The following is a 21,214-nucleotide window of genomic DNA, read 5'->3' on the forward strand; positions in this document are numbered from 1 at the left end:
GTATCCATTCACTTAAGTTGGAGTTCTGGGTGTGCAAGGAATACAGGATTCTGCTCTGTTACATAAATGCAACCATATATGTATTCAGTGGCCAAAAAACTACATTAATGCAGAGTTACGGTTGCTTTGTGGTGTGTCATCCCCTTGCAGAAAATTGAATGAAGGAAAACTGACACTTCTGAAAACCAAAAAATGCAGAGTTAAGGCATCAAACCTTAACTCTGCCATGCTTCAGCAATGCCCCAATTCACCCCATTGACACATGTACCACTCCTCTCCTTCCTAACATCCCTCCTTCCCAGGATGCATTCACATGTCTAATTCCCCCCTCCCAAATACTTTGATTACATTCCCTCCCTAAATAAAACTGCCACCCATGACTCTAAGTGTAGCACCACTCAGTTCAAACTCCTTATGTATTATGTACTCCTTTTGTATGAGGTGGGTGCTTGTGATTAACTTACCCTTAGTTATGTTAATTGAAGGATGATTTTGCAGCAATCAAACAGAATGAGGTCTGTGATTCATCCAGTAATTAGTACCTTTCAGTTTAACAGTACAAGGCAGCAGAAGGAAACTGTTAAGGGGATCTGTAACTTGAGAATCTCTTGGTCAAAGGACCCCAAATTTTAATTCTAAGTCTGCCCTGTGCCCTCCTGAGGGACACCAAATTTTCAAAGCAATCTGAGTAATCATTCGGATTGTAGAGCACTTAGAAGACTTGAGCTTTAAAGCATATAAAATGGTGAGATTGGAAATCCTCTAGCTACTTTTCTGTATTGGTACATGCGCATTGTAAAAATGTACATTTTCTTAAACACCACTCTCAGTTCGGGTCCCTCAAAGATTTAGTGAATGAAGTGCACTAACTTGGGTAAAACTTAACATGTTGAGACCATTTTGATCTGCATCAGATCAATAGTTTGATCTCTAGCTCTCTACAAAACCCACCACCTAGAAACTTTTTTTAAAAAGGTGTTTTTTCCAGGCTTATACGTCTGGAACCTTGGCACAAATTATTTTAAATTTGGGTCACTAATCCTACCCTATACTCTCCTGAGGCATAGAAATCAAAGAAATCTGACTAACCGAGTCAATTTTAGAGAATTTGAAAGGTTGACCTTTAAACCAATTTCTTGGTTCAACTTTAACTTCTTGGTGCTCAGTGGGACAAATGTAAAGGACTTTCACAGACTGGAAGAACTATAATCTTGTTATAAATCATTACACACAGAATTGGGGTGTAAATATTTTTAAGTTGTGTTAATTGGATATCTGTAGTGCACACTTCTTAGGAAAACCTCTTGTCATAATTCCTGCTTCTGATGGTGGATTCTGCCTGCCCCAGAAAGATGTGTAACATATTTGTTTTTATGTATTTTACCTACATAGTATAAGAAGATATTTGCTAATGAAGATGGAAAGATAGGGACCATTGAAAGATTTGTATCTGGTTCTTTGGCTGGGGCAACAGCACAGACCTCTATTTATCCCATGGAGGTAAGCAAGAGAAGGACCTAGCTCCCACTGGAGTCACCAAGAGCAAGACAAGGTTTATTGTGGAAATGTTACATGAGTTGTGCCTATATTACAACCTTCACTTGCATTCTGTAGATTTACTCCTTCAGAATCACACCATAATGTTCCTAGATGCTTTCTGGGATACAACATGGCATGTTCTACACTAAGAGTTTCTGGTGTTTAGTGTTGGGTGGAGTTGTTGCCATTTTCTGAGTTTTATTTTATTTAAATTGACTCACTTAAAAAAAACCAACCACCACACACCAAACCACCATAGATATATGTGTCGGGGGTTCTGTTCTTTTTCTCTTAAAATGTTAGAAATTTGATTGTCACAAATTGCATGCTAATTCTCCAAGTCAGGAAAGCATCTTTGTTCAGCAGATGTGTTTAATTCCCATGAAGTAAAACTTACCTTAATGTTAAGTGTGTGCTTAAGTACGTTCCTGAATGGGGGCCTGCTACTGGGGCTGGCCCTCAGAGGGGTCAGGTTTCTAGCCTCCTGTGATGGGCTTTGCTAAGGAAAATGAGTCAACCCAGATTCACTTGTGGATAGTTAATTGGATAAGCAGTGGGTGGTAATTATTAATTAAGGAACACTTGGGCCTTATAAATGGTTCTGCGGGTCAGATAGGAGCCCAGAACATAGAGAGGAAGCTCCTGGGGAGAGAGAGCTCCTCAGAGGAGCTTGGTAGGAAGCTATGCTCAGTGGTACCAGAGGCTTCTGGAGGGAGGAACAGCCCCCAGAACACAAAGAGAGACAGCTCCAGAGGAGAGAGACTACAAATCTCTCAAGGCAAGTAGTCCTAGGAGGCACCCTGAGTCTGCAGTGAAGAGATTGCAGAGCTCCAGGCAAAGGAGAAATCTGGAATTTAGGGCAGGGGGAGGTTATGTTTGGCAGTAGATTAAATAAATGAGATCTCTGAAGGGGCATTGTTCACTGTATATAACCATCATTCAACTTATTGAAAGCCCACTAGGTGATACTGAGGCAGAAATGTAACTGCAGTTCTACCCCAGGACGCCAGGGGGCACTCTATTGGTGAGTCCCTGCCATTACAGGGCCCAAGTCTCTGGCGTGGGGTGAGGAGGCCTTGCCTGCAACAGAACCAATACAGTTCTGCTGTGCAGAGTGGGGGCAGATTTAGGTAGCCTGTTCCGATGAAGTTAAGCCACATCTGTTAGATTTCCTTGCACTATGGGCAGGGTGGGCAGATGGATCTGCTCCTCGGTGGATTCACTGCTATTATTCCTCCATACCACAGGTAGGGGCCTGAAGAAAATTATAGCAGCAATTTCTCTAGCTTCAGGAATAGAATAACAACTGCAGATTGGCTATATTTCATTCTGCAGCCTGTGTAGCAGATCCCTTCCCTCTCCCTGAAAGCTGAATTACTCTTGTATCGCACAGCATGGTTGCCCAAGCTCTGGGCTGGGACCAGGATTTAGTTCTGTTCCAGCATTGCAACAATATTTGAAACTAACATCAAATGGTGACTCACCTGGATCTTTCTCTGATAAGGAGAGTCTCACTGTGGAGATAAAAGAACAATAGCATTCTGTACAAACTGTGGAGGAGTTTTTGTTTTTTGGCTGACTTAACCCTGCTGTAGATGTGGCTAGCTTGATGAAAGAAGGCTTCCATTGACCTAGCTACTGGTTCTCAGGGAGGTGGATTATCTGCAATGACAGAAAAGCCCTTCCATCGCTGTAGGAAGTGTCTGCACTATGCCACTGCAGTGGTATAGCTACAGGTCTGTAGCTGTGCCCCTGTAGCACTCAGCACAGACAAGCCCTAAGATACCCCCATCTTCCGTGCCATAGTATTGCAGTAAAGATGGTTTTTTATGGTGTTCCTGACCAAGACTGGCTGCTGAAATGCCAGAAATCACATATGGGAGCCATCTCTTATAAGATGTCCAAGCAGGCCAAATTCCTGCTCAGGGAATTCCACTGGCAGTTTCATTTGGATATAGTGTTCTTCTCGTAATGCTGGTATAAAGTCCCGTGCAGTATTAAACAGCGGTTACGTTGTGTTTCAGTAGTTAGTGAAGTGATCCCTATATATCCCTTAACTATCTCACAAAGATGTCGTGAGTCGTCTTTCATGCTTTTAACATGATTTGCAATTCTCAGTTGAAAAGCTTGATCTAGTGAAACCTTAGAAGGAATTAGTTCATGTTCCTGCACAGTCTCTGCTTTCTAAATGCTAATTTCACAGTTTGTTCTTAGGCTAAAGCACCAGACCCAATTAGAGGCTCTACATATCTTGTAATTTGTGAAAAAGGCAAATCACAACTTTCATCTTATTCTGATTTTGACTCAAAAAATACACCTTGTTCCTCACAACTGTGAGCTTGTATATTGTTGTTAGGTGGGCCATTCCTCTTACAAATGATAAAACCTTGAGAAAACTAGTGCTAACCAAACCTTAACTCTGGTAGTTAGAGCAGCAAAATGTAAAGGAGTTCACTTTTTGAAAATACTGTAGACACTTATGAGTATGCAAAGATTTATTGTGCCAGATTTCCTATATGTAAACTGTGTTGTGACCTGTCAAATAATGAATTCTACATTTCTTCTACCTTTAGGTCTTAAAGACCAGATTGGCTGTGGGTAAAACAGGACAATACTCTGGGATGTTTGACTGTGCTAAGAAGATTTTAAAAAGAGAAGGGGTGAAAGCCTTTTACAAAGGTTATATACCCAACATTCTGGGCATAATTCCTTATGCTGGTATAGACCTGGCTGTCTATGAGGTCAGTTTAGTTAAATGATGCGTGTATTACTACTTTAGAAACATAAATAAAAATGTACTCTGCCTTCCTATTACCCTCTTAAAATATGTATCATTCACTCACATCTCTAACTTATCTGTAGTTACACTTATTTGTGGATTTAAAAAATATCCACTGTAGTATAGTCAGGGCCAATTTTCCACATCCTTGTCCTTACTGTGTTACGGTATTGCCAACCCCATGATTAAAAAATCATGAGTCAGACCCACCAAAATCACGAGATTCCCCTAAAATCATGAGTCTTTTTTCTTTTCTTTTTCTTTTCTTTTCTTAATTTTGCTTTTGGTTTGTCTTGATTTTTTTGATGATTCTGGCCCCCACTGTGGGAGCTGTCACCCCCACATCTGTCCTTCCTGCAGCTCTGTCGGTTCTTTACTCCTTTTCTCAGGCCCGTGTGGGTCAGCTGCAGTGGGGTCCTCTCCTTCTACTTCCCAGGTCTGGTGTTGCAGGCTTGGAGATGGGAACAGAGAGGAGCAGAGCCACCCTGAGCTGCTGAGCTTTCTGCTCCTCCCTGCCCTTTGGTGAGAACCCCCTCGGCTCCTGAGGGGAGAATGAGAGAGCTCTGCCTGCTTCCTGCAGCAGCCCTGAATGGCTGCTCTTCCCAGGAGGCAGGTGAGTGGAGAAGACAGACAATAAGAGGAGGCTTTTCCCAGACAGGGTTGAAATTTTTGGGCTGGAGCTTCTTGTGTCATTATGAGACTGGCTCTGGCCCCAGCCAAACTTGTGAAAAGAAATCATGATGAGTGCAAAACTTGTTACCTATTTTCTATCTGTTTTCTTTCTGAAAGAAAACGTACTACTCTTTGGAGCAGGGGGCATCTTTCTGTTCTGCATTTGTACAGTGCCTAGCTCAGTGGGGTCCTGGTACATGCCTAGAGCTCCTATGTACTATGGTAATTCAAATAATAAAAGTGGCAGGATTGGGCCCCTAACAGGTGATCCTCCCACAATCAGCCCTTTCCCCCTGTAATATCCAATGGCACAACTAGCATGAGAGTTGCAGGATCTGGCTTACATTTCGGAAGTGGATGTCAGTGGGTTTAAACCTGAACATTAGACAGCTGGTTGTTGCAATGCAATGTACTCATATCCTTTTCACCCCCTGTGGCCTGGAGCATGTCCTTTCTACAACAAACGTAAACCCTAAAAACCTGACTTGTATGTTATATAGCCCTATGGCTATGATAAAGTTGAACACATGTAACTATTTCCTCTCATGACTGGATTATGGTAATCTGAACACATCATAAATGTGCTTCACAATGAGGGCTTGCCTACACAAAAAATGAATCTGGTCTAAAATAGGTCGTGAATTCAAAGTGGATTAGCTATTCTTGATTAACTCCATGTGTAGATGCTCTTATTCTAGAATGAGTGATTTATTCCAATTATCTTAATCTATGTTGGGAATGGATTAAATTAATTCAGAATAGTAAGAGTATCCATACATGGATTTAAACAGGAATAGCTATTTCAGAGTAATTTGATGTGTAGACATGCCCCACTAATGGTGCTAGTAGCATGGGCTACCAATTAGCTTCTGGGTGTAGTTTAAGATGTTGATTTTGTCCTATAAAGCCCTAAATGGGACCCTAAGAATGACCAGAACTTGCTAACATGTTTTTGTCTATGCTAGGTGCTAAGTGATATCTTAAAATGTGTTTATTAACACAAGTTAGCTAACACATTATATACTTTTAAAAACTCATTTTAGACAAGCCCTTCTGTGATATTGCTGCTGAGTTTAAAAAAGTGTTGGGACTTGATGGCATGGCATTTTCTATGAGGGGTTTTCTATTCTGGTATTCATTTTCCCACCTCCACTTGGTTTGAAATACCCTGGTTTGTCAACCTTCTGTGCACAGTCTGTGGCTCATGTAACTGTGATAAAGTCATTTAATTCTGAAGGAAGAAATGTGCCTCATAATAAAACTTGAAAAGGCAATTCAATATTTTTATCTATCACATTTTTAATGTTTATTTTGTGATGTTTGTGGATCAGCACTATAAAGCTTAATCCTCAAGGTGCTGAGTGCTGTGGTCTAATCAAATAAAGCTCTTATGCATGCTCTTTAAGCATCTAAACAATACCACTGAAGTCAGTGGGCCTACTAATGTGCATATAAAGTTAAGCACGTGCTTAAGTGCTCTGTTGGATTGAGACCAAGCACTCAACATTGTGAAGGATGGAGCCCATAAATTAATTTGGAATATTTTTATGGAACCAAAGGAGCTCCTTAAAACGGCTTTTAGCCATAAAGTCTGCTTATCTGTCTAGTGTAAACTTTTATATACAACTAATTCAAGTCCATTCATGTTTTCCTGGCAGGCTTTGAAGACTAGTTGGCTAGAGCGTTATGCATCAGACTCTGCTAACCCTGGTGTCTTTGTGTTGCTGGGATGTGGCACTATCTCCAGCACCTGTGGCCAGTTAGCCAGCTACCCTCTTGCTCTCGTCAGAACTCGCATGCAGGCTCAAGGTGAGAATTGGGATTTGGGTTTGGGAAGAATATCTTTCAAAAGTATTTATAATTTGGAGAATACTCTACATAATACGCCTGTATTTAAGGTGTCTAATACCAGGCAGATCTTGCCCATCTAAACTTTTGATCGGCATTAGTTCGTTATAGCTTGACACAACATTCATGTTACAGATCCCAGCTCTTCGTGTTTTGATATAGTTTATAGATTTGTGTCAATCATCTTATGTATTTTAACCCATTTACGGAGTCCCTATCACAAACCATGCAAAGACTGTATAGTAAAATCAAAGGACAAAACTGAAATTAAAATAAAGTGCCAGCCACAAGACCAAATGCATGGCCAGAGGAGGCCAAGGAATTTGATGAGGGTCATAGAGCTTTCCTTTAGAAAGAAAGTAAGTCCACCATTGAAAAAGGGTCATTTTCCAATGGTTGCTAATAGGTGAGAAGAAAGGTGGTGGTAGCTGCACAAAAGAGAGGGGTTTCAGACAGGAGAGGATAGACCAGCAGGACAAATAGAACTTATAGCATTCTGTTAAGGCAACCAGCAAGATATTCTTGTGGACCTTTCATGGGAGGGACTTCAATGGCCAATGCCTACAGCTGAAAGAGACCTGCCCCAAACTTAAGGACTGAGAGCAGACCTGCTTGCTGTGCTAGGAAACTGGGTTGAGGGGACACTGTACCAGGTCCATAGGGTTAGAGGTGATAAGTTGTGCATCTGTGTAATGAGGACCTTTATGCGGTAAGAATATTAACACTAAAACTGCTGAATGATGGAAATTGTGCTCTCCTTTTTCTTTTCTAGCTCTGGTGGAGGAAGCCCCACAGCTAAACATGGTTGGTCTCTTTCAAAGGATAATTGCTAACGAAGGTATCCTAGGACTTTATAGGGGTATAGCCCCAAACTTCATGAAAGTGCTTCCAGCTGTCAGCATCAGCTATGTGGTTTATGAAAAAATGAAGCAAAATTTGGGAATAGTGTGAAAAGAAAGAAAAAACTGATAAGCCTCTACCCTTCTCAGGTATATTCAAACCAAAATGATTTCTGAAATAACTGATTTATTCTTATTTATAATTGGAGAACAGATCACTGTGCAAAGAAGCCGTGGTTTTGTTTTTTCCCCAAGTTGGAAGGAACTGCCTTAGTTTGAGAGGGGAGGGGGGACTAGAAACTGCTATCAGTATAGCACTTGAAAGTATGACTCAATTTTCAAAAATAAAAAAATACAGCATCTTTAAATCAGCTATAGAATAAAAGACTACCAGGAAACCATTTATGGTTTAGCCCTTGGCTTTAATTTTTTTGTAATTACTGCTCCCCTAAATATGCATTTGACTGGAATGAAACCAAATTTGAGAGAGGCGTGTACTGCATTGGTATTAAAAGACACAGATTTGGCACACCATCTTATCCTCAAGCAATTCACAACCATCCTTTTGCACTTATCTGTAAAGGTAATATTGCTCTTTTTGTTAAACTATTAAAATAAGTCCTGGAAAAACATTGCCTTAGAGGCAGACAAGAATTAAACTTTGAGTCCTCATAGCTTTTCCTTCAGGATGACCAAATGTTTGGCTTTATATATTCCTCTTGTTTTTCCTCTAAAGAAATGAAAGTGCAAGGAGATGCTGTTCAATGGCACCCAAAATACCTCAAGCTGAGTTAAATGCTACATACAGTCACAGTGACCTTCAGAGCTCGTTTCACTGGGCTTCTTTCCACTTAATTTGTAAATGCTGACAGCAATAGCCAAGACTGTCTTGGTTCTTGATGCAAGTGTTATAGGATCATAATAGTTAGCAACAGAAAAGAACGACTGGATCACTAAATTCCCTGCAAGTGCAGGTTACAGTTCCAGGATAAAGGAAGTATCTAATATGAACCTGATGCTGTATTAGGTCTTGGCTGTGTTAATAGGAGTGTACCAAAGCAAGCAAGTTAGCAAAGAGCACAGAGCTGATTATTGGGAGGCTTTTGGATGATTTTTCTCAATGGGGTTGGGAATGCTGTTCTCATCCTACCAGAGTCTGAGGTTGCAGTTCAACAACATGCTGCCAGTTGAGTAGTACTTGATGGGGAGTTGCTGATGAACACTGTGAGGCACTCTTCCCCTACCTAATCTGAAGGGCTGAGAGCACTGGTTTAGGGGGACCAGAAAATGAGATGAGGTTGCCTGAGTGCCTAGGCAGGACACCACAGTGACACTATTAAAGTGGTCCTCTGTTTTATATTAATGGGGATGGGGGAGAATATAAACGAAGCATTCAGAGAGCCCATTAACTCATTTTTATAAGTGATTATTTCACAGTTTCTCCCATATCGGAGATGAATATTTTAATGTACAAACACTCCATAAATGGCTTCCCCACTAAGGCATACTTCATTTGCTTGCAGGCTTGAACACTGGCACAAAATGACTGTTTTTGTAGTGTTAATTTGTACTATTTCTGTGGGTGGGCGGACAGAAAAGACAGAATTTGGCCTTTTATGTAAGACAAACAAATAGAGGTAACCATTTTTCATTCTTGATTTTATGAATCCTGGGAGTTAATCTGGTAATAATATAAAATGGCAGCTTTTTCTGGCTTTACCTTTATTTTAACCTGCCCTCTTATTTTAAGCACTTCTTTTTAAAGCCAGAGTAGATCGCTTTGTACAAAGTATTATGGTACTTATGTACAGTGTCTTTATGATCTGATTGTCCGTGCTCTTTTGTCTTTGCCAGTCTCTTTGTACTCGTATATAATTAATGGGATCCAGTTTTGTTTCTCAGTTATCTCTTTTCCTGTAACTATACAAAGATATATTCTTTATGAAATGCAAAGATGACCTAAGCAGCATCTGTTGTAGAGCAGACTCAGTGCATTTTGTTAATATTGTGTAAGAGCGATTATGAATGCTCAGTTATGGTGGGGATAGTTGCAAATGCCAAAGAACATGAGACCATTTGATTTTTAACTTCTCACCATGTGCCTATAACAGACTATGTTCAAACTGTGTATTCTTAGTCTGTGTACTGAAAAAAAACCTGATGTTCACGTTTATAGATCTGTAGAACTACCAGTTTATAATAAATATTTGTTTCTTAACCTGTCTGGGATGCATTATGTTTTTCATGGTTTGGAAGACTGATGTCCAAAGATGACAATTCATTTAACTCCTGTATTGTGTTTCTGATTTAATGTCAAGATGAAAGACAAAACAGCGTTAGCAAGAATTAGTACTGAAATCAGTCTACACTGCCCATTACAATGGTATTTGAACACCTTCTTTAGCATTTGAAGGCTGTATTCTGGCTACACTACAAAACCAACTGCCAGGGGTTGCAACTAAAATATTAACATTGTTCCATCTTTCAGTGTAGATGGGAACAAGCAAAGTCTCCAAAGTCTTAATCCTTAGCACAGTTCAAGGGATGCTGTTAAACCATGATTTGTTACTGTCTACCCTGCAAGACACAAGAGCATTTTATCTGTGAAGGGACAGGCATGTTTGTAAGAGTGACTTAACGTGGCTGATGGTTATTGTATACTTAGTGCTTGTCTTTAAGTTAAAGCTAGTTTAGAAATCAAAGGATCATTATATACAGCCTTTTCAGAACAACTGGTTTAATTTATGCTGTACACTTAATGGTTTGTTTGCTCAACTAAGCATGGATGGAATGGCCAGCATACAGACTTCCTTTTGATTCTTCAGTCTTTCACATCATTCTTCTTCTAAAGGTTGAAATTCTAAAAGATGCAGCCTCCCAAAATTTGAATGTCACTCGATACCTAAAGTACTGCACATCATACATAACTAAACAAAGATTCTGTACTATTACCCTTTTAACCTATGGGTGAATTAAGGGCTGTGTATGTGTTTCCTGATTGAAGATTCATGTCTACCATTCATAGAAGGCAAGAATGTGCATGTACAGAACTGGTATTGGAAAGACTTAGCCCTAAATGTTGAAAAGGAAAAAAGGGTTCTAGTGCCACCTGCCTTCTGAGGTGTTTGGAGGTAATGGCAGAAATGTACAGCACAGTTTCTGTACTGAGATAGTCCAGCTAGCTACTGTGAAATTGGATATTACTTGAGAAGATAGTAGCATGTAGTGATGCATGTTGGAAGATGTATAAATCATGTTTTTCAAGTCAGTATAAAATGTAGTGTGTGTATTTATAAATAAAACTGGTACTAAAACATTGGGTTTTTTTAAACCTGCTGCACTTAAGAGTCTGAGTTCTTCAGTCTTCTTACTGGTGTCTAGTCCTGATAAGATATTTTCAGATATACTACAACTACCATAATTAAGACAACACAGCTGCCTATGATGATTGGTTTTGAGATAGCGGTGATCCACAGTACAAATTTGTGCCATATTTGTTAAGTATCAAACAAACAAACCCATACATTAAGAATATTAAGTTAGACAAAAATGAATGAGGGTAGGGAAGAGAGAAGACTGGGACAACGGGATGGAGGTGACAGGACAGAAGTGGCTGTCCCCTTTAGAGTACACACCCCTCCAATAGGGAAACATTTAGACCAGTATTTCCCATTAAAACCATCTGGCACTTGCAGAGAAGCAGAACACTGACTGTAAATCAAAAACCATTTCTTCATACCTGCTCCCATAACTTTCAATGTACTCCACACCATTGATGATACTCTTTTAATAAAAGCCCTTTGACAATTATATCACCAAAAACAGAACTGAGTTCAGTCTTGAAATTATCAGTGTTATAGTTGAGTGCCCCTTTCTCCTTCCCACATCTCACATTATCCATATCTTGATCCTAAACTTTTGTTAAACTCTTCAGCCCCAGAAAATGTGTGTTTTCTCTTCCTTTGTCTATTTATCTTATCATTTGCTAAATATATTACATGTCTGATACTACCTTATTCTGCAGTTTCAAGGCAGTTTGATCCTATTTGGGTGCGGAGACATAGCCACAGGTGGGTTTGTGCCTGCCTAAAAGCTCTTCCCTCAACCAGAGGGGAGGAGCCACTGAGCCCAGGACTCAACTAAATGCAGGGGCAACAAATGAGAAAACAGGAGCAGGCATGAAGGTCAGAGGGAACCTGAGGGGGAAACCGAGCAGAGAACCCTGGCCAGTGCTCACTGCTCCTCAAAGGTGTCTAAGGAACCAGCGGACACGGCCAGAGGAACTCTGCCTGGATGTGTGATAGGACAGAGGAATGGAAATAGGCCCCACAGTCGCAGAGCAGCTCCTCAGCCAACATCCTCTTCTTGGTGTTGTAAATGGCCACCTTGGCCAGTGCGAGGAGGAGATTGACGAGGAGGTCCTGTGACTTGGTGGGGCCATAGATGAGGTGCGCGTACAGGAACAGGTGTGGGAAGAAGTGCAGCCACAACCTCATGAGGAGGTTCTGGAGGAGCTGGAACAGGGGTAGCAGCCTGGTGCACTCCAGGTAAGCATGTGCCCGGGTCTCCCTCATGCTGCAGAAAGAGCAGGTGTTGGGACGGGGAGGAGGGGGTGAACCTTGCTGGTACACGCCCATGCTCACAGCTCCATGAAGGAGCCACTAACTAATATCCCCAGTGGGCCACAGACCCCAGGTGGAATAAAGACTGGCCCACTGGGGTTCCTCACCTTCGACAGGTGGCAAAAGGTCCCACCTCTTAGTATCAGGGTGGGATACAAGGATGAGGAAAGGGAGAGGATGGTGTATGAGTGTGTAGAGATGGGCCCGTGGTGTGACTTGGAAACAAACTGGCTGCAGATCTAGCAGCCAATTTGGGGTGTATGGAGGGGGTGGCTGGGGTGGCTCATGGGGCAGGGGTTCAATGAAAAGAGGTGGAGGGCCGGGGGTCAGGGGCAGGCAGGGAGAACCCTCCCGCAGAATCCGTTTGAGCTAAACCCAAGAGGTGGGTGACAAGGCTGCCCTCACCTCCTGAAGTATGCGCCAGGGGGCTTGAAGGGTGGAGGGCCCCTCCCGATGACCCAGTACTCAAGGATCCACCCAGTCCGCCCGCAAGGCAGTTTGGTGCAAGGCAGTTAGATTAAGTTAGTGAAATGTATATAACCCAAACAAACAATATCCATAGGGCCACACTGTGGATTTTTCATCCATAGATCTCAAAGGGTAAATATCTCATCTTACACATGGAGAAATTGAGACACAGCGAGGTGAAGTGACTTACTCAATCACACAGCAAATCAAGGGCAAGGCCAGGAATAGAATCCTAGATTCTTTGTCTAGGACCGTACCCACTGGCCCTTGTAGTATTAGCCCTGGGCTTTTGTGACACAGTGCTTGTAACAGTTGCAGTGTGCCTACCCAGCCTGGCTGCTCTGCTGTAAGAAGGCCCCTGCACACATCTATTCCCTGCTTCTTTTGCTAAGGCTAGTGATTATAGCAGAGCCAGCCCTATGGTCATCTTGTTTTTCTGAGCCAAAGGATTCCCATTGTGCCTGGCCCCTTCCTGGGAGGGGAGGTGGGAGCTACAAGGTAGGAAAGAGAACGGCACCCTGCATCCCTGCCCCCACTTGAGCACCTATGCAGAGGCTGGGCAGTCTGGCCATTACCCTCTACCCCTGCTGTACCATTAAACTGGCACTGAAGGAACAGCTCAGTGATCAAAAGGTGTCTGTACCGCTGCTCTGAGCACTGCTGCAATAGGAGTGTTGACCGGCCAATCACTGCTCAGGGTTCATCTGCCCACACTGCTTCCCTCAGAGCTGTCTCTCCAAAATGGTGCCCTCCAAAGTGCTGCAGCCTAGCCCTGGGTTCCTTGAGCCTATTGATTCATAAAGTCCTGCTACGGTGAAGTGTAATGTATCACTGAGCATGACGCAGCACAACAAAAACTTGCCAATGATTTTCTTTCCTACAGAACGAGCAGCACACACTGTTCCGATGGTGAGGTGAGATGAGGCTTTTCAAATGGGCTTCTGACTTGCTCACCATGGATTTAACTGCATATCCTGCAAGCACTTGAGCCCCTCCATTGTGATGCCTATCGTTACTCACCCTTTCACTTCAAATTCTTGGGCTGGTCACAATTACATTCAGCGGAACACTTCATACAGTTCTCCCTCATGGACAGTGAGAAATTTAGCGTGGGGGTGATCCCAATTAACAGCTCTTGCACCGGGGTATACAAACCCCACACCTGGTAACACAGGGTTAACGAGCTGTCATGGCCTCAATCTGCCCCACCATGCCTGTGAGAAATGTCAGATCTGGAGGGAGGAGTTTAAAACAGGGGAACACTGTACACTTGGTAGCAGATCAGAAGAGAGTAGGCTCCCCGTGCTCAGCTCCAGGGGAAAGGTTAGATAAAGGCTGAAGCTTTGCAAATGACTGCTGCCCCAGAGCACCCTTCTGAAAGGAAGGAACAAAGGGATGGCCTGACTGAACCACTATTGTTACAGACTAGCTTGAGCCTGCCTGCTTACCAGAGGCTCTCTGAGGAAAGAGTCCTACCATATCTGTGTGACAGTTTGTTGACAACCCAGAACAGGTGGACTATCCTAGACCCAGGTAGAATGCTTAGTCTCGCACAACTGGACCTGTGTGGTAGACTGCTTGGCTGTTGCTAACTCTAGGCCAGGTGAGTACAAAGGCTCTGTCCCTTCCCTGGACAGTGCCCTGGGAGAGGAACCCAGTGAAAGTCTGCTCTTCAGAAATGATTGTTAGGAATACCCACGTGAGTAGCCTGTAACAGGTTCATTCAGGGCCCTCCTGTTCCTTGGATCCTCTGCACCCACAAACCAGTCAGAGACCTCAACTTCATGCTCCCATCAGTGAGCTTTAGTTACAGTTTGCCTGACCACCACCTTCTATAGACAGTTCAGTAACAGCCTCAAGGGCCTCTCAGTCTTAGACACCAGCTGAGAGGAGCAGGAGGCAGCAGTGGCACCCCCTTTCCTGGGGGGGAGGGGGGGTGTTGTCCCTGTGAGCCCTTTGTAGCCCCTGGCTAACGAGGCCGGCAGCTGCTCCCTATTGGCCCACTAAGTGCAGGTTTACTCAGCTGGCTCCAATTCCCCTTCCTTAATTTGGGCTCACCTGACAGAGGGATGGCTCAGCTTTCCTTTGCCTAGTACCCTTTCACAAGGCTTTTCAGCATCTAGGAAAGACCTATCAGAAAGGTAGTCTGAAATAAGATGCTGTTCACAATGAATGGCAGTCAGGGATGGCTGACTATTTATTCATAGTCCCTTCCCATAGTTTCACTGAATTCAGAACCATCCAATTGTGACATAGTTAGCCAATGTAAATTGTAGGCTCTTATTAATATTAGGGCTTGTCTACCCAGAGGAATTGACCAGCAGAGATATAATAGAAAATATATTGGTTAGTTTCCTCATGGTGAAAAATTGTTGTCTTATCCTTCCTCCCTATTACTTCTTACACTCATTTACTGTGTCTTGTCTTAAGATTGTAAACTCTTCAGGGCACTGGTCTTCCTGTGTGTTTGTACAGCACCTAGCACATTAGGGACCTGATCAGACTGGATGATACCACAATATAAACAAATTAATTAATTAAACCTCTGATCAGGAATAAAAAAAGTCATTCCACAGCTTTTTCTTCATCTCTGTACAATGAAAAACTAGCCTAATTGGAACAGCTCTGTAAAAATGAGCAAAGATAGGTAGATAAGATAAAGGGCCAGCATGTCTCTACCCTTAATATTCCAAATACCAACAAGGATATTTTATGGAAAACTTGAGGCAGATATGATCCCAAGTCCAGCTAGAAAAGGCATAACATCCACTGCCAAACATTGCATAAAAATATAAAATGTTGATCTAAACATTATATAGGAACAGTGTAGTCTATAAGAGCCCCAATTCTGTGAGAAGCTGAACTCTATGAGAGCTGAGAACACTCAGCACCTTGCAGGAGTGCGCCCTATGCCAGGGATTGAAGAACAATACTTGCAGCAATATTGCACATGGGTAGTTCTATCTGGCCTTGGAACCCTTCTGTGGTCTTGTAAGATGCAGAAAATTTGCTTATTGGATACCATCAATGTAAATATTCTCCACATCCCTAGCAAATGAATACCATCTAAAAGCTACCTGCCTTTGCAAGTGTATATTGTCATCCAAAGGCAATTTCTCCCCATTAAATTTCAACCCTTCTTCCTGTGGGGCTGATCTCTTCCTTGAACACTTCAGTGCTGAGTCTTTAGTGAGCTTTACAAGGTAATGCAGTAATTCACCTAACCCTCTCTCCTGTGGGCTGAGTGTGTCAGTGTTATACAGACAGCTCCTGCAAGAGACAATAGATGCAGACAAGTGTCTTTTATGTGATAACACGTAACAATGCTACCCAAACCATAGTCAGTCCTATGAAACCAAGGTGAAAAGTTTTTGGATCCACTGCAATATTATGTGATATATATAGCATATCTAGTACCACACTAAGTGGTAAGCGCAGGAAATGAGAAATAATCTAAGGAGGGGGGCAACACTTTATTACAGCTAAACAGCCAGAACCTTTATCTGAGCTGGAGCCATTACCTTAAAGAAGGCTCTATAGTTACAGTACCTGACTTATCTTTCATCTCATTGCAGTACGCCTGCATCTAAGGCACAGGAGTACAAAATATCAAAAGGTTAACTATAATATTTTTATTTCCAATAACTCTTTTAAAAAAACCAATCACTATATACGTTGTATAAATGACAAGTCTCTGTAACCCTTTCTCAGAGTTTAGATTGCATAATATACATAATATAAGATACATATGTATCTAGGCTTTAAACCCAGCAGCGCCATCTATTGGTACACTACAATATAGGAGTAAAAAAGTGAACTGTTCATAACTTTCCAGGTGTCCTCTGCCAAATGCATACTGTATTCTACCGAGTTCCGGAGAGCTGAGCAGCTGCTCACTGGAAAAGAAGCTGGCAGTCTCTACAATCAGTGGAAAATGCAAGCAGCAGTAGCAGAGGTAACTTTCACCTTTGTTAAAATAGGAAGCTAGCCTGTAGCAGCACAACAACAGACTTGCTTGGGCCCTATATTCAGCTGTGGTAGTGCCAGTGTGTAGTAATCCAAGGTGCCATCCTGGATTCCAGCTGCAAGACAGGCATCTGTGACTTGTATGCATTCTTGGGGGGAAAAAATCCTCTTCTAGCTGAAAAGATTATGCAGTGACTAATAGCAGGAGGTCACATGCTTTGTAGCTTCTGTCAACTAAGCTCACTTCACACAACAGAGATTTTTGGCATTCCTCCATTTCCCTCTTTCTTTCTGCTTTGTGCCATCCTCCCAACCCCCTCTTTCAAGGGCTCTCTGCAACTTCCTCTAATCTCCCTTTACCATGGATGCCCCCTAGTCCCCTTATACCAGGGTCCCCAATTTTGTCCTAAGGCTGGAGCTCTGTGTACCTCACATTCAGGGTTCCCCCATGGCTTTGGATGTGTTCACACCCCTCATTTTCACCACCAGTATTTTTTATCTGATATTCAGAGTGTCAACCTGTTAAATTCTACTGGGAGGATAAGCAGAGAGGACATGGGATACTGTTATAATGCGAGATGTTAATAGGTGGCCATCAGCCAGTTATTTGAACTATACAAAACTGCAGAGGTGGTTGAAGCTGTACTAAGCAGAGGGTAGAAGGTCTGTATGTCCCCTCCTTCCGTCCTTTGATTTTCCAGCTTTCCCTAAATTTAACAAGGTTTGGGCCATTCATCCTTAGAACATTCCCTCACATTTTGAAATTGATTGCCTGTAGTATTCAAAAGTTGTTAGCATTTCTTTAAGTATGGATCATATTAAGACCTTTGCAAATTCAGCCAGTGTGAGGGGCATTCATGCTACACAGGCCCTAACTGGTTTCAATGTGGGCTAGCAGCAGCCACTTAACTTTATAGGCTGCACCTGAAGGGGAGGCAGGGCTTGGTCTCAGGCCTAATTGCAGATGAAGTCAGTGAGGCTAGGATTATAAAGCTGGGACTTGAGAATAAGAGATGATTGCAGGGGGGTTGGAGTCATTCCTGAGAGGAAAAGCAAATTGGTTGGGGACAAGATAGAAGTTTAGAGAGAGACTAAGCTGTGGGATCCTGCCTGGTCTAGAGGTTCTGGGAAGAGACTGAGAGGGGTGAAATAGCCATAGGGAGCAGAAAAAACTGGTAGAACACTGAGAGACAGTCCAGAAGACAGTGAGGTGGGGTAGGAAGGTAGCTAGGAAAACAGCAACAGAGAGTGAATAGACTTTGATTGCTGATCATAATATCCTTGGCTGGAACCTAGAGTTGTGGGATGGGGGACCCTGGGTTTCTCTACTAGTTATGGGGAAGTAGTACAAGATCTAGAGGTGGAATGAAAGTCTATCTAAGGTGGCATTTGGATAGCTTGTCTGGTAAAGATTTTGATACCTGGGGGGTGGGATACATAAGTGAGCTGGCTGGAAGACTAAGTCACAAAGAAAGAGGGACCACAACATAAGCAAATGACAGTAGGGGTAAAAGCTAATTCCCAGAACTAGACACCAGCACCTATGGAGCCCTTTACAGCCAATAACAGGGATGTTCAACTTTTTAAAAAGGTGCTTGATATAAAAGTTCCCATAATTTTAGTTTCCTCTTATTTTTGTGTAGTGTGGGTGTGAGCCTGGTATTTAGAGGTCTTTGCGACTTAGTGTGTTTGAGGTGCCCAGCAATCCTGCTAGCCTTAGACCAGTGGGTGGAGAAAGACTTAACACAGCAAATTCTGACAGGAAGACAGAATTTTGCTCTGTCAGAATTTGCTACCTCTATGCCTATGCACAAGAGCAGACATTTTTGATGGGGTAGGAAAAATTATATGCCTTCAATGACAGTTATTTGCTACAGGTAGCGGATTCTGATGGAAAGCAATTTCAGGGACTACACTAGCCCAGACAAAGGCCTCCTACCTTTGAGGGTGCCACATTGTGGTGGTGGGTTGTTGCATTAATTTTAGATGAAATAAAGGGGCCCAAAAGAGTCAAAGGTGTTATCACTGTCTGACATTAAACAGTTTGGTACCCAGAGATCTCAGCCTGCTTAGTGCCCTGGCAGACACACCATTCCAATGCTCTTTAACTCTTTTTATCAAAGATACAGAAAAGAAGGAAAAACAGTTAAAGCATTGAAATGTAAATTATTACGGCTTGAATAATGAACGTTGTTAAAATAACCTTGTCTTTAGCTAGTGAGTGAGTTTGTTTGTTTTAGAAGAAGGGAAAAAAACTAAAACAACCCAAACCTTATTTGACAGTTTGACCATCCTTTAGATGGTGGTAACGGCCCTGGTTTGAGAAAGAGAAGTTAGTTGAGATGGTCTGGAGCTGCTGTTGTTAAAGCCTGAGTCCATTTCCCAAAAGAAAAGACAAGACAAATTACATACATGAGGGGAAAGAAGACTAGCAAAGATAGAAAATATAGCTTTTGCCTCTGGTGTTGATTCCCATTTGAAACCTTACTGCTGGAAAATAGAAGTGTAGCAGCACACTGTCTTATCAGCCAGTTTGAGACCTGGCAAACTTGTGCAGAGTTGGGCTGTTTAGGGTAATGTTTTTAGCTGCAACTTTGGTCACAGACTTACAGCACTGTTGCAAAATATACACTCCTGTCCAGCTAAGCCAGACTGTTATTAGGTGGGGGCAGGAGAAAGAGGGATAGGAAAGAGAAAAAATAAGGTGGGAAAGAAAAAGGACAGGCAGAAGGACAAATAGTTATATCCCAGCTGCGGTTTGAGACTTAGCCAGAGCTGGTGGAGATGGTGATGGTGGTGTTTGAGTTGGTCTCCCTGGCCTGGCCTAGTCAGGAAATCTTTCACAATCAGGATGATAAAGCCATAAAGGAGTTATGCTGGATTTTGCAGTCCCAGGCAATGGTGAGGATGGCAGCCATGATGGTAAAGCTTGCTACGGCAGTTGTTGGCAGACAGTTGTTTTTTCTGTGAACTTTTCCTCGCAAGTCTTCAGTGTTTAAGAACCTTAAAAGGAAGAGTAAAGCAGAACAGTCCATCCTCTCGTAATTTTGTCCACCAATAGGCCTAATTTCCAACACACCAATTATGGTTCATTGACTTTTGGTACTCACTTTTTATATTTACCATGTATGATCTTAGTACAGTCCTTGAATTACATTAGTAACCCTTTTTTGTTTTAGCCTAAACAAAAAGGCCTCCTAATATAATTCAAGGACTGTGTTAAGATCATGACTGATAAGTGTTTTTTTTTTTTTAAAAGTGTGGGACTGAAAATTAGGTTAGTCTTTGTCTCCCTTTTCCACCTTCTCCCATCAACATTTATTATAGATTATTGTGACACTTTATAAACTTTTATCTACTTTTTACAGTTGAATTAGGGTAAATTTTAGGCCCAATTACTAAACATAATGCATTCTGATTCCAACTTAACTAAAGCAGATGGCCTGTAGCTCATACAGATGGATCAATAATGGCATACACAACTGTACCTAATATCTGGCTTGTAAGCATTTCATTTTTTGTTTGCCAGCCAGCCACCATTTGGGAAGGGATCAGCTACCGGTGCAGCATAGAGACTGGTCCAGCATAGCGTTTCTCCACAGGGATCTTCTGCTACTACTTCAGCTTTCCTCTCTTTGACTGTAAATCACTCTCTGGTACTGTCCATCTCTGTGTGCCGTTTATGTTATGTTCAAGCTGAAATAACTTCATGTTCAATGCTCCTACTGGGAACATCTGCCTCTAGTTTATTATTTCACCAGTAGGTTTTAGTCTTCCAAATTCACTATATTAAGGAAGAAGAAGGGATAAGGAGGCAGATTTATGTAATCAATAATATGGTTTGGTTTTTTTATGGGTGGGTCTACACCTTGCTGTATATAGTGTGTTAGACAGTGCTCCAGTGCCACTAATCATTGTCACAGGGTGATATCTTTGTTAGGAGACAGTGTAATCCAGTAGCTAGGGCATTAGACTGGGGGTTCAGGAGATGTGGGTTCTTATCTCATTCTGAAAGTGACCATGGATGAGTCACTTCAATTCTCTTTGCCTCTGTTTTTCCCCCCTCATAAACTGTCTTGCCTGTTTAAATTGTAATCTATTTGAGGCAGTGACTGTCAAAATTGTTTTTGATCAGTGCCTAGCAGAATCAGGCCTTGATCTTGGGTGGAGACTTCTCATGCTACTAGAATACAAATAAAAAATAATAGTCTGGTGAGGGAAGAGAGTCCTGAAACTACATTTAAAATTTTTCAAATAGAGGATGGTTTGTTAAAGTAAAACAAACTTGATGAACTACACATTTTCTATTGGGCAAGTACAATGACAATACTACAGTACTAATCCTTTTGCTTTCTCTGAGAACCTGTCCTGCTAACATAGCGCTGTCCACATTGGCACTTATGTCTGTGTAACATACGTTGCTCGGGGTGGGGGAAGAGGATTATTCATGCTCCTGAATGACACACAACATAAGCTATAGT

General features: G+C 42.2%; 2 protein-coding genes across 4 annotated transcripts in view; both read left to right on the plus strand.

Moving 5' to 3' along the window:
• Window positions 1–10,991, plus strand: part of SLC25A24 (solute carrier family 25 member 24) — a 37,775-nt gene extending 26,784 nt beyond the window's left edge. For 2 of the 3 annotated variants that reach the window (XM_067538332.1, XM_067538333.1), the window contains exons 7-10: window positions 1,393–1,500; window positions 4,113–4,280; window positions 6,649–6,799; window positions 7,611–10,991. In XM_067538332.1, the coding sequence (XP_067394433.1) occupies window positions 1,393–1,500; window positions 4,113–4,280; window positions 6,649–6,799; window positions 7,611–7,789 (606 nt within the window). In that variant the 3' untranslated portion in view covers window positions 7,790–10,991. Of the gene's footprint in view, window positions 1–1,392; window positions 1,501–4,112; window positions 4,281–4,754; window positions 5,012–6,648; window positions 6,800–7,610 lie in introns of those variants that run through there. The other variant, XM_067538334.1, reaches the window with a different exon arrangement.
• A 2,613-nt stretch (window positions 10,992–13,604) lies between these two features.
• LOC137146790 (uncharacterized) overlaps window positions 13,605–21,214 on the plus strand; it is a 56,854-nt gene continuing 49,244 nt past the window's right edge. Inside the window, exons 1-2 of the mRNA XM_067538273.1 lie at window positions 13,605–13,676; window positions 16,603–16,722. Of these exons, the coding sequence (XP_067394374.1) occupies window positions 13,605–13,676; window positions 16,603–16,722 (192 nt within the window). The remainder of the gene's footprint in view (window positions 13,677–16,602; window positions 16,723–21,214) is intronic.

This window comes from Emydura macquarii, unplaced genomic scaffold (genome assembly GCF_026122565.2).
Source record: "Emydura macquarii macquarii isolate MOO-44397 ecotype Brisbane River unplaced genomic scaffold, CSIRO-AGI_Emac_v2 contig_480, whole genome shotgun sequence".
NCBI classification, from domain to species: domain Eukaryota; kingdom Metazoa; phylum Chordata; order Testudines; family Chelidae; genus Emydura; species Emydura macquarii.